Source organism: Coturnix japonica, unplaced genomic scaffold (genome assembly GCF_054131305.1).
Source record: "Coturnix japonica strain WE unplaced genomic scaffold, WE-NBRP24 Scf213, whole genome shotgun sequence".
In the NCBI taxonomy this organism is placed as follows: domain Eukaryota; kingdom Metazoa; phylum Chordata; class Aves; order Galliformes; family Phasianidae; genus Coturnix; species Coturnix japonica.
In genome coordinates, this window is record NW_028189116.1 from 25,899 (window position 1) to 39,821 (window position 13,923).

At 50.2% G+C, this 13,923-nt stretch overlaps 1 protein-coding gene across 1 annotated transcript in view; it reads right to left on the reverse strand.

The window, feature by feature from the left end:
- Positions 1-11,067, reverse strand: part of LOC146750970 (uncharacterized) — a 35,652-nt gene extending 24,585 nt beyond the window's left edge. Inside the window, exons 1-4 of the mRNA XM_085535886.1 lie at positions 10,965-11,067; positions 9,737-9,790; positions 2,242-2,295; positions 395-448 (exon numbers count right to left, since the gene is read on the reverse strand). Coding sequence (XP_085392012.1) covers positions 395-448; positions 2,242-2,295; positions 9,737-9,739 — 111 coding nt within the window. The 5' untranslated portion in view covers positions 9,740-9,790; positions 10,965-11,067. The remainder of the gene's footprint in view (positions 1-394; positions 449-2,241; positions 2,296-9,736; positions 9,791-10,964) is intronic.
- Positions 11,068-13,923: the final 2,856 nt, after the last annotated feature.

A 13,923-nucleotide genomic window follows, 5' to 3' on the forward strand; every position in this document is an offset into this window, starting at 1 on the left:
CCCTCCTTAACCAACCCATGGTTAACCTACCCCTCCTTAACCAACCCATGGTTAACCCCCCCTCCCATAACCAACCCATGGTTAACCCACCCCCCCTTAACCAACCCATGGTTAACCCACCCCTCGTTAACCAACCCATAGTTAACCAGCCCTCATTAACCAATGACCCCCCCATAACAAACCCATGGTTAACTAACCCATGGTTAACCAACCCATAGTTAACTAACCCATGGTTAACTAACCCATGGTAAACTAACCCATGGTTAACCAACCCATGCTTAACCAACCCATAGTTAACCAGCCCTCATTAACCAATGACCCCCCCATAACAAACCCATGGTTAACTAACCCATGGTTAACCCACCCATGGTTAACTAACCCATGGTTAACCCACCTTCTCTCCTGGTGGCCCCAAGTTGCCGACCCCCCCTGGGGGTCCCTGTGGTCCCTGTGGGGTTATATGGGGTTATATGGGGTTATATGGGGTTATATGGGGGGATATGGGGGGATATGGGGTTATATGGGGTTATATGGGGTTATATGGGGTTATACGGGGTTATATGGGGGGATATGGGGTTATATGGAGGGATATGGGGTTATATGGGGTTATATGGGGTTATATGGGGGGATATGGGGTTATATGGGGTTATATGGGGTTATATGGGGTTATATGGGGTTATATGGGGTTGTATGGGGTTATATGGGGTTATATGGGGTTATATGGGGTTATATGGGGTTATATGGGGGGATATGGGGTTATATGGGGTTATATGGGGTTATATGGGGGGATATGGGGTTATATGGGGTTATATGGGGTTATATGGGGTTATATGGGGTTATATGGGGGGATATGGGGTTATATGGGGGTTATATGGGGTTATATGGGGTTATATGGGGTTATATGGGGTTATATGGGGTTATATGGGGGGATATGGGGTTATATGGGGGGATATGGGGTTATATGGGGTTATATGGGGTTATATGGGGTTATATGGGGGGATATGGGGTTATATGGGGTTATATGGGGTTATATGGGGTTATATGGGGTTATATGGGGTTATATGGGGTTATATGGGGTTATATGGGGGGATATGGGGTTATATGGGGGGATATGGGGTTATATGGGGTTATATGGGGGGATATGGGGTTATATGGGGTTATATGGGGTTATATGGGGTTATATGGGGGGATATGGGGTTATATGGGGTTATATGGGGGGATATGGGGTTATATGGGGTTATATGGGGTTATATGGGGGGATATGGGGTTATATGGGGTTATATGGGGTTATATGGGGTTATATGGGGGGATATGGGGGGATATGGGGTTATATGGGGTTATATGGGGTTATATGGGGTTATATGGGGTTATATGGGGTTATATGGGGGTTATATGGGGTTATATGGGGTTATATGGGGTTATATGGGGGTTATATGGGGTTATATGGGGTTATATGGGGTTATATGGGGTTATATGGGGGGATATGGGGTTATATGGGGTTATAAGGGGGGATATGGGGTTATATGGGGTTATATGGGGGGATATGGGGTTATATGGGGTATATGGGGTTATATGGGGTGATATGGGGTTATATGGGGTTATATGGTTTATATGGGGTTATATGGGGGGATATGGGGTTATATGGGGTTAATATGGGGTTATATATATGGGGTTATATTGGGGTTATATGGGGTTATATGGGGGATATGGGGTTATATGGGGTTATATGGGGTGATAGATATATGGGGTTGGGTATATGGGTTCATATGGTAAATATGGTTAAATTATATGGGTTTATATGGGGTTATATGGGGTTATATGGGGGTTATATGGGGTTATATGGGGTTATATGGGGTATATGATATGTATATGTGTGATATGGGGTATATGGGGTTGTTAATGGGGGATGGGGATATTTGTGGATCTGGGATCAATGGGGTTCTTTAATGGGGATATATGGGGATATATGGGGTTATATGGGGGGATATGGGGGGATATGGGGGGATATGGGGTTATATGGGGTTATATGGGGTTATATGGGGGATATGGGGTATATATGGGGTTATATGGGGGGATATGGGGTTATATGGGGTTATATGGGGTTATATGGGGTTATATGGGGGGATATGGGGTTCTATGGGGTTCTATGGGGTTCTATGGGGTTATATGGGTTTATCATGGGGTTCTATGGGGTTCTATGGGGTTATATGGGGTTATATGGGGTTATATGGGGTGACTCACATCAGCTCCTGAAGGTCCGGCTGGTCCTCGGGGTCCGGGGGGTCCGGGGGGACCCTAAAAATGGGGGGGGGGGGTTTCATATGGGGGGGGTCTTAGGGTTATTATGGGGGGGGTCTATAGGGTCCCAAGGGGGGGTTCATATGGGGGGGGGTCTTAGGGATATTATGGGGGGGGGTCTTAGGGTTATTTATGGGGGGGGTCTTAGGGATATTATGGGGGGGGGTCTTAGGGTTATTATGGGGGGGGTTCATATGGGGGGGGTCTTAGGGTTATTATGGGGGGGGTCTATAGGGTTATTATGGGGGGGGTCTTAGGATTATTATGGAGGGGGTCCCAAGGGGGGGGGTCCATATGGGGGGGGTCTTAGGGTTATTATGGGGGGGGTCTTAGGGATATTATGGGGGGGTCTTAGAAATATTATGGGGGGGGTCTATAGGGTTATTATGGGGGGGTCTTAGGGTTATTATGGGGGGGGGTCTTAGGGTTATTATGGGGGGGGTCCCAAGGGTGGGGTCCATATGGGGGGGGTCTTAGGGATATTATGGGGGGGGTCTATAGGGTTATTATGGGGGGTGTCTTAGGGTTATTATGGGGGGGTCCCAAGGGGGGGGTCTTAGGGTTATTATGGGGGGGGGTCTATAGGGTTATTATGGGGGGGGTCTTAGGGTTATTATGGGGGGGGTCTTAGGGTTATTATGGGGGGGGTCTATAGGGTCCCAAGGGGGGGTTCATATGGGGGGGGTCTTAGGGATATTATGGGGGGGGGTCTTAGGGTTATTATGGGGGGGTCTTAGGGTTAGTATGGGGGGGGTCCCAAGGGGGGGGGTCCCATATTGGGGGGGGTCTTAGGGTTATTATGGGGGGGGTCTATAGGGTTATTATGGGGGGGGTCTTAGGGTTATTATGGGGGGGGTCCCAAGGGGGGGGTCTTAGGGTTATTATGGGGGGGGTCTATAGGGTTATTATGGGGGGGGTCTATAGGGTTATTATGGGGGGGTCCATATGGGGGGGGTCTTAGGGTTATTATGGGGGGGGTCTTAGGGTTATTATGGGGGGGTCTTAGGGTTATTATGGGGGGGGTCTATAGGGTTATTATGGGGGGTGTCCCAAGGGGGGGGGTCCATATGGGGGGGGGGTCTTAGGGTTATTATGGGGGGGGTCTATAGGGTTATTATGGGGGGGTCTTAGGGTTATTATGGGGGGGGTCTTAGGGATATTATGGGGGGGGTCTATAGGGTTATTATGGGGGGGGTCTATAGGGTTATTATGGGGGGGGTCCCAGGGGTGGGGTCCATATGGGGGGGGTCTATAGGGTTATTATGGGGGGGGGTCTTAGGGTTATTATGGGGGGGTCTATAGGGTTATTATGGGGGGGGTCTATAGGGTTATTATGGGGGGGGTCTATAGGGTTATTATGGGGGGGGTCTTAGGGTTATTATGGGGGGGGTCTTAGGGTTATTATGGGGGGGTCTTAGGGATATTATGGGGGGGGTCTTAGGGTTATTATGGGGGGGGGTCTTAGGGTTATTATGGGGGGGGTCTTAGGGTTATTATGGGGGGGTCTATAGGGTTATTATGGGGGGGGTCTATAGGGTTATTATGGGGGGGGTCTTAAGGTTATTATGGGGGGGTCCCAAGGGGGGGGGGTCTTAGGGTTATTTATGGGGGGGGTCTTAGGGTTATTATGGGGGGGGTCCCAAGGGGGGGGGTCCATATGGGGGGGGGTCTTAGGGTTATTATGGGGGGGGTCTATAGGGTTATTATGGGGGGGTCTTAGGGTTATTATGGGGGGGGTCCCAAGGGGGGGGGTCCATACTGGGGGGGGTCTTAGGGTTATTATGGGGGGGTCTTAGGGTTATTATGGGGGGGGTCCCAAGGGGGGGGTCCATATTGGGGGGGGTCTATAGGGTTATTATGGGGGGGGTCTTAGAGTTATTATGGGGGGGTCCCAAGGGGGGGGTCCATATGGGGGGGGTCTATAGGGTTATTATGGGGGGGGTCTTAGGGTTATTATGGGGGGGGTCTTAGGGATATTATGGGGGGGGTCTCAAGGGGGGGGGTCCATATGGGGAGGGTCTATAGGGTTATTATGGGGGGGGTCTATAGGGTTATTATGGGGGGGTCTTAGGGTTATTATGGGGGGGGTCTATAGGGTTATTATGGGGGGGGTCTATAGGGTTATTATGGGGGGGGGTCTATAGGGTTATTATGGGGGGGGTCTTAGGGTTATTATGGGGGGTGTCTATAGGGTTATTATGGGGGGGGTCCCAAGGGGTGGGGTCCATATGGGGGGGGGTCTTAGGGTTATTATTGGGGGGGTCTTAGGGTTATTATGGGGGGGGTCTATAGGGTTATTATGGGGGGGGTCTTAGGGTTATTATGGGGGGGGTCTTAGGGTTATTATGGGGGGGTCTTAGGGTTATTATGGGGGGGGTCTCAAGGGGGGGGGTTCATATGGGGGGGGTCTTAGGGTTATTATGGGGGGGTCTATAGGGTTATTATGGGGGGGGTCTTAGGGTTATTATGGGGGGGGTCTTAGGGTTATTATGGGGGGGTCTCAAGGGGGGGTTCATATGGGGGGGGTCTTAGGGTTATTATGGGGGGGGGTCTCAAGGGGGGGTTCATATGGGGGGGTCTTAGGGTTATTATGGGGGGGTCTTAGGGTTATTATGGGGGGGGTCTTAGGGATATTATGGGGGGGGTCTCAAGGGGGGGGGTCTTAGGGTTATTATGGGGGGGTCTTATGGATATTATGGGGGGGGTCTCAAGGGGGGGTTCATATGGGGGGGGGTCTTAGGGTTATTATGGGGGGGGTCTTAGGGATATTATGGGGGGGGGTCTTAGGGTTATTATGGGGGGGGTCTATAGGGTTATTATGGGGGGGGTCTCAGGGGGGGGTCCATATGGGGGGGGTCTATAGGGTTATTATGGGGGGGGTCTCAAGGGGGGGGGTCCATATGGGGGGTCTATAGGGTTATTATGGGGGGGTCTTAGGGATATTATGAAGGGGGTCTTAGGGTTATTATGGGGGGGTCTTAGGGTTATTATGAGGGGGGGTCTTAGGGTTATTATGGGGGGGGTCTATAGGGTTATTATGGGGGGGGGTCTATAGGGTTATTATGGGGGGGGTCTTAGGGTTATTATGGGGGGGGGTCTTAGGGTTATTATGGGGGGGGTCTATAGGGTTATTATGGGGGGGGGTCTTAGGGATATTATGGGGGGGGGTCTTAGGGTTATTATGGGGGGGGGTCTATAGGGTTATTATGGGGGGGGTCTATAGGGTTATTATGGGGGGGTCTATAGGGTTATTATGGGGGGGTCTATAGGGTTATTATGGGGGGGGTCTTAGGGTTATTATGGGGGGGGTCTTAGGTTTATTATGGGGGGGTCTTAGGGATATTATGGGGGGGGTCTTAGGGTTATTATGGGGGGGGGTCTTAGGGTTATTATGGGGGGGGTCTTAGGGATATTATGGGGGGGGTCCCAAGGGGGGGTTCATATGGGGGGGTCTTAGGGATATTATGGGGGGGTCTTAGGGTTATTATGGGGGGGGTCTTAGGGTTATTATGGGGGGTGTCTTAGGGTTATTATGGGGGGGGTCCCAAGGGGGGGGGGTCCATATGGGGGGGGTCTTAGGGTTATTATGGGGGGGGTCTATAGGGTTATTATGGGGGGGGGTCTTAGGGATATTATGGGGGGGGTCTTAGGGTTATTATGGGGGGGGTCTCAAGGGGGGGGGTCCATATGGGGAGGGTCTATAGGGTTATTATGGGGGGGGTCCCAAGGGGGGGGGTCCATATGGGGGGGGTCTTAGGGTTATTATGGGGGGGTCTATAGGGTTATTATGGGGGGGGGTCTTAGGGTTATTATGGGGGGGGTCTATAGGGTTATTATGGGGGGGGGTCTATAGGGTTATTATGGGGGGGGTCCCAAGGGGGGGGGTCCATATGGGGGGGGGTCTTAGGGTTATTATGGGGGGGGTCTTAGGGATATTATGGGGGGGTCTTAGGGTTATTATGGGGGGGGTCTCAAGGGGGGGGGTCCATATGGGGAGGGGTCTATAGGGTTATTATGGGGGGGGTCCCAAGGGGGGGGGGTCCATATGGGGGGGGTCTTAGGGTTATTATGGGGGGGTCTATAGGGTTATTATGGGGGGGGTCTTAGGGTTATTATGGGGGGGGTCTATAGGGTTATTATGGGGGGGGGTCTATAGGGTTATTATGGGGGGGTCTATAGGGTTATTATGGGGGGGGTCTATAGGGTTATTATGGGGGGGGGTCTTAGGGATATTATGGGGGGGGTCTTAGGGATATTATGGGGGGGGTCCCAAGGTGGGGGGTCCATATTGGGGGGGGTCTTAGGGTTATTATGGGGGGGTCTATAGGGTTATTATGGGGGGGGTCTATAGGGTTATTATGGGGGGGGTCTATAGGGTTATTATGGGGGGGGTCTATAGGGTCCCAAGGGGGGGTCCATATGGGGGGGGGTCTTAGGGTTATTATGGGGGGGGTCTATAGGGTTATTATGGGGGGGGGTCTTAGGGATATTATGGGGGGGGTCTTAGGGTTATTATGGGGGGGGTCTCAAGGGGGGGGGTCCATATGGGGAGGGTCTATAGGGTTATTATGGGGGGGGTCCCAAGGGGGGGGGGTCCATATGGGGGGGGTCTTAGGGTTATTATGGGGGGTCTATAGGGTTATTATGGGGGGGGTCTTAGGGTTATTATGGGGGGGGTCTATAGGGTTATTATGGGGGGGGGTCTATAGGGTTATTATGGGGGGGGTCCCAAGGGGGGGGGTCCATATGGGGGGGGGTCTTAGGGTTATTATGGGGGGGGTCTTAGGGATATTATGGGGGGGGTCTTAGGGTTATTATGGGGGGGGTCTCAAGGGGGGGGGTCCATATGGGGAGGGTCTATAGGGTTATTATGGGGGGGGTCCCAAGGGGGGGGGGTCCATATGGGGGGGGTCTTAGGGTTATTATGGGGGGGTCTATAGGGTTATTATGGGGGGGGTCTTAGGGTTATTATGGGGGGGGTCTATAGGGTTATTATGGGGGGGGGTCTATAGGGTTATTATGGGGGGGGTCTATAGGGTTATTATGGGGGGGGTCTATAGGGTTATTATGGGGGGGGGTCTTAGGGATATTATGGGGGGGGTCTTAGGGATATTATGGGGGGGGTCCCAAGGTGGGGGGTCCATATTGGGGGGGGTCTTAGGGTTATTATGGGGGGGTCTATAGGGTTATTATGGGGGGGTCTATAGGGTTATTATGGGGGGGGTCTATAGGGTTATTATGGGGGGGGTCTATAGGGTCCCAAGGGGGGGTCCATATGGGGGGGGTCTTAGGGTTATTATGGGGGGGGGGTCTTAGGGATATTATGGGGGGGGTCTTAGGGTTATTATGGGGGGGGGTCTATAGGGTTATTATGGGGGGGGTCTATAGGGTTATTATGGGGGGGGTCTTAGGGTTATTATGGGGGGGGGTCTATAGGGTTATTATGGGGGGGGTCTATAGGGTTATTATGGGGGGGGTCCCAAGGGGGGGGGTCCATATGGGGGGGGTCTTATGGATATTATGGGGGGGGTCTTAGGGTTATTATGGGGGGGGTCTATAGGGTTATTATGGGGGGGGTCTATAGGGTTATTATGGGGGGGGTCCCAAGGGGGGGGTCCATATGGGGGGGGTCTTAGGGTTATTATGGGGGGGGTCTATAGGGTTATTATGGGGGGGGTCTATAGGGTTATTATGGGGGGGGTCTATAGGGTTATTATGGGGGGGGTCTCAAGGGGGGGGGTCCATATGGGGGGGGTCTATAGGGTTATTATGGGGGGGGTCCCAAGGGGGGGGGTCCATATGGGGGGGGGTCTTAGGGTTATTATGGGGGGGGTCCCAAGGGGGGGGTCCATATTGGGGGGGGTCTATAGGGTTATTATGGGGGGGGTCCCAAGGGGGGGGGTCCATATGGGGGGGGGTCTTATGGATATTATGGGGGGGGTCTTAGGGTTATTATGGGGGGGGTCTATAGGGTTATTATGGGGGGGGTCTATAGGGTTATTATGGGGGGGGTCTATAGGGTTATTATGGGGGGGGTCCAAGGGGGGGGTCCATATGGGGGGGGTCTTAGGGTTATTATGGGGGGGGTCTATAGGGTTATTATGGGGGGGTCTATAGGGTTATTATGGGGGGTTCTATAGGGTCCCAAGGGGGGGTTATTATGGGGGGGGTCTATAGGGTCCCAAGGGGGGGTTCATATGGGGGGGTCTTAGGGTTATTATTGGGGGGGTCTTAGGGTTATTATGGGGGGGGTCCCAAGGGGGGGGGTCCATATGGAGGGGGTCTATAGGGTTATTATGGGGGGGGTCTCAAGGGGGGGGGTCCATATGTGGGGGGGTCTTAGGGTTATTATGGGGGGGTCTTAGGGATATTATGGGGGGGGTCCCAAGGGGGGGGGTCCATATGGGGGGGGGTCTTAGGGTTATTATGGGGGGGGTCTTAGGGTTATTATGGGGGGGGTCTTAGGGATATTATGGGGGGGTCTTAGGGTTATTATGGGGGGGGTCTTAGGGATATTATGGGGGGGGGTCTTAGGGTTATTATGGGGGGGGTCTTAGGGTCATTATGGGGGGGGTCTTAGGGATATTATGGGGGGGGTCTTAGGGTTATTATGGGGGGGGTCTTAGGGATATTATGGGGGGGGTCTTAGGGTTATTATGGGGGGGTCTTAGGGTTATTATGGGGGGGGTCTTAGGGATATTATGGGGGGGGTCTTAGGGATATTATGGGGGGGGTCTATAGGGATATTATGGGGGGGTCTTAGGGTTATTATGGGGGGGGGTCTTAGGGTTATTATGGGGGGGGTCTATAGGGTTATTATGGGGGGGGTCTAATAGGGTTATTATGGGGGGGGTCTTAGGGTTATTATGGGGGGGTCTATAGGGTTATTATGGGGGGGGTCTATAGGGTTATTATGGGGGGGGGTCTTAGGGTTATTATGGGGGGGTCTATAGGGTTATTAGGGGGGGGTCTATAGGGTTATTATGGGGGGGTCTTAGGGTTATTATGGGGGGGGTCTCAAGGGGGGGGTCTTAGGGTTATTATGGGGGGGGTCTATAGGGTTATTATGGGGGGGGTCTTAGGGTTATTATGGGGGGGTCTATAGGGTTATTATGGGGGGGGTCTATAGGGTTATTATGGGGGGGGTCTTAGGGTTATTATGGGGGGGGTCTATAGGGTTATTATGGGGGGGGTCTATAGGGTTATTATGGGGGGGGTCCATATGGGGGGGGTCTATAGGGTTATTATGGGGGGGGTCTATAGGGTTATTATGGGGGGGGTCTATAGGGTTATTATGGGGGGGGTCTATAGGGTTATTATGGGGGGTCTCTATAGGGTTATTATGGGGGGGGTCTATAGGGTTATTATGGGGGGGGGTCTATAGGGTTATTATGGGGGGGGTCTATAGGGTTATTATGGGGGGGGGGTCTCCGCTCACCATGGGGCCGCCGTCCCCCGTCTCTCCCTTCTCACCTGCAGGGCCGGGAAGACCCTGAAATAGGAAGGTTAATTAATGAATGAGTTAATTAATTAATGAAGGGGGGGGTTAATTAATTAATGGGGTTATTAATGGGGGGGTAATTAGTGGGGAGTTATTGGTGGGGGGGTCATTAGTGGGTTAATTAGTGGGGGGGTTATTAATGGGGGGTAATTAGTGGGTTAATTAGTGGGGGGGTTATTAATGGGGGGTAATTAGTGGGTTAATTAGTGGGGGGGTTATTAATGGGGGGTAATTAGTGGGTTAATTAGTGGGGGGGTTATTAATGGGGGGTAATTAGTGGGTTAATTAGTGGGGGGGTTATTAATGGGGGGTAATTAGTGGGTTAATTAGTGGGGGGGTTATTAATGGAGGGTAATTAGTGGGTTAATTAGTGGGGGGGGTTATTAATTGGGGTAATTAGTGGGTTAATTAGTGGGGGGGTTATTAATGGGGGGTAATTAGTGGGTTAATTAGTGGGGGGGTTATTAATGGGGGGTAATTAGTGGGTTAATTAGTGGGGGGGTTATTAATGGGGGGTAATTAGTGGGTTAATTAGTGGGGGGTTATTAATGGGGGGTAATTAGTGGGTTAATTAGTGGGGGGGTTATTAATGGGGGGTAATTAGTGGGTTAATTAGTGGGGGGGTTATTAATGGGGGTAATTAGTGGGTTAATTAGTGGGGGGGTTATTAATGGGGGGTTAATTAGTGGGGGGGTAATTGGGAGGGTTATTAATGGGGGGGTTATTAGTCGGGGGGGTAATTAATTAGTGTGGGGGGGTTATTAGTGGGGTTTAATGGGGGGTTATTATTGGGGGGTAATTAGTGGGGGGTAATTAGTGAGGAGTTAATGGGGGGTAATTAGTGAGGAGTTAATGGGGGTTAATTAGTGGGGGATTGTTATTGGGGGGGGGGGTCATTGGGGTGTTAATGAATGAGGGGGGGGGTTAATTAATTAACTAGTTAATAAACGAAGAGGGGATTGGTTAATTAATTAATGAGTGAGGGGGTGGTTAATTAATTACTTAACGAATAAGGGGGGTGATTCATGAATGTGTGAATGAATGACAGGTGGTTAATGAATGAATGGTGGTGTTAATGAATGAAAGGGGGGGGTTAATGAGTGAGTTAATGAGTGAAGGGAGAGGTTAATTAATTAACTAATTAATTAATGAGCTAATTAATGACCTGGAGACCGATGGGGCCGGGGGCTCCATTGAATCCTCTGGTTCCATCGTCCCCTTTGGCACCAAAGGGACCTTGGGGGCCTCGAGCACCAGGGGACCCGTCAGCTCCCTGGGGGTAATTAGGGTTAATTAGGGGTAATTAGGGGTAATTAGGGTTAAATAGGGGTAATTAGGGGGTAATTAAAGGGGTGACCCCATAACCACCCCATATAACCCCATATAACCCCATATAAACTCATATAAACCCAGGGGACCCGTCAGCTCCCTGGGGGTAATTAGGGGTAATTAGGGTTAATTAGGGAGTAATTAGGGGTAATTAGGGGTAATTAGGGGTAATTAGGGTTAATTAGGGGTAATTAGGGGGTAATTAAAGGGGTGGTCCCATAACCACCCCATATAAACCCATATAACCCCATATAACCCCATATAAACCCATATAACCCCATATAACCCCATATAAACTCATATAAACCCAGGGGACCCGTCAGCGCCCTGGGGGTAATTAGGGTTAATTAGGGGTAATTAGGGGTAATTAGGGGGTAATTAGGGGGTAATTAAAGGGGTGACCCCATAACCACCCCATATAAACCCATATAACCCCATATAACCCCATATAAACCCATATAAACCCATATAACCCCATATAACCCCATATAACCCCATATAAACCCAGGGGGCCCGTCAGCTCCCTGGGGGTAATTAGGGTTAATTAGGGTTAATTAGGGGTAATTAGGGGGTAATTAAAGGGGTGACCCCATAACCACCCCATATAACCCCATATAAATCCATATAACCCCATATAAACCCATATAAACCCATATAAAACCAGGGGACCCGTCAGCTCCCTGGGGGTAATTAGGGGTAATTAGGGTTAATTAGGGTAATTAGGGGTAATTAGGGGTAATTAAAGGGGTGACCCCATAACCACCCCATATAAACCCATATAACCCCATATAACCCCATATAAACCCATATAACCCCATATAAACCCATATAAACCCATATAAACCCATATAACCCCATATAAACCCAGGGGACCCGTCAGCTCCCTGGGGGTAATTAGGGTTAATTAGGGTTAATTAGGGGTAATTAGGGGGTAATTAAAGGGGTGACCCCATAACCACCCCATATAACCCCATATAACCCCATATAAACCCATATAACCCCATATAACCCCATATAAACCCATATAAACCTATATAAACCCAGGGGACCCGTCAGCTCCCTGGGGGTAATTAGGGTTAATTAGGGGTAATTAGGGTTAATTAAGGGTAATTAGGGGTAATTAGGGGGTAATTAAAGGGGTGACCCCATAACCACCCCATATAAACCCATATAACCCCATATAACCCCATATAACCCCATATAATCCCATATAACCCCATATAAACCCAGGGGACCCGTTCAGCTCCCTGAGGGTAATTAGGGCTAATTAGGGTTAATTAGGGGTAATTAGGGGTAATTAGGGGGTAATTAAAGGGGTGACCCCATAACCACCCCATATAACCCCATATAACCCCATATAAACCCATATAAACCCATATAAACCCATATAAACCCAGGGGACCCGTCAGCTCCCTGGGGGTAATTAGGGTTAATTAGGGGTAATTAGGGGTAATTAGGGGGTAATTAAAGGGGTGACCCCATAACCACCCCATATAACCCCATATAACCCCATATAACCCCATATAAACCCATATAAACCTATATAATCCCAAGGGACCCGTCAGCTCCCTGGGGGTAATTAGGGGTAATTAGGGTTAATTAGGGGTAATTAGGGGTAATTAGGGGGTAATTAAAGGGGTGACCCCATAACCACCCCATATAAACCCATATAAACCCATATAAACCCAGGGGACCCGTCAGCTCCCTGGGGGTAATTAGGGGTAATTAGGGGTAATTAGGGGGTAATTAAAGGGGTGACCCCATAACCACCCCATATAACCCCATATAAACCCATATAAACTCATATAAACCCAGGGGACCCGTCAGCTCCCTGGGGGTAATTAGGGTTAATTAGGGTTAATTAGGGGTAATTAGGGGTAATTAGGGGGTAATTAAAGGGGTGACCCCATAACCACTCCATATAACCCCATATAACCCCATATAACCCCATATAACCCCATATAAACCCATATAACCCCATATAAACCCATATAAACCCAGGGGACCCGTCAGCTCCCTGGGGGTAATTAGGGTTAATTAGGGTTAATTAGGGGTAATTAGGGGGTAATTAAAGGGGTGACCCCATAACCACCCCATATAACCCCATATAAACCCATATAACCCCATATAACCCCATATAAACCCAGGGGACCCGTCAGCTCCCTGGGGGTAATTAGGGTTAATTAGGGGTAATTAGGGGTAATTAGGGGGTAATTAAAGGGGTGACCCCATAACCACCCCATATAAACCCATATAACCCCATATAACCCCATATAAACCCATATAACCCCATATAACCCCATATAAACCCATATAAACCCAGGGGACCCGTCAGCTCCCTGGGAGTAATTAGGGGTAATGAGGGGTAATTAGGGGTAATTAGGGGTAATTAGGGGGTAATTAAAGGGGTGACCCCATAACCACCCCATATAAACCCATATAACCCCATATAACCCCATATAAACCCAGGGGACCCGTCAGCGCCCTGGGGGTAATTAGGGTTAATTAGGGTTAATTAGGGGTAATTAGGGTTAATTAGGGGTAATTAGGGGGTAATTAAAGGGGTGACCCCATAACCACCCCATATAACCCCATATAACCCCATATAACCCCATATAACCCCATATAAACCCATATAAAGCCATATAAACCCATATCCCCCATATAATCCCAGGGGACCCGTCAGCTCCCTGGGGGTAATTAGGGGTAATTAGGGGTAATTAGGGGTAATTAGGGGTAATTAAAGGGGTGACCCCATAACCACCCCATATAAACCCATATAACCCCATATAAAT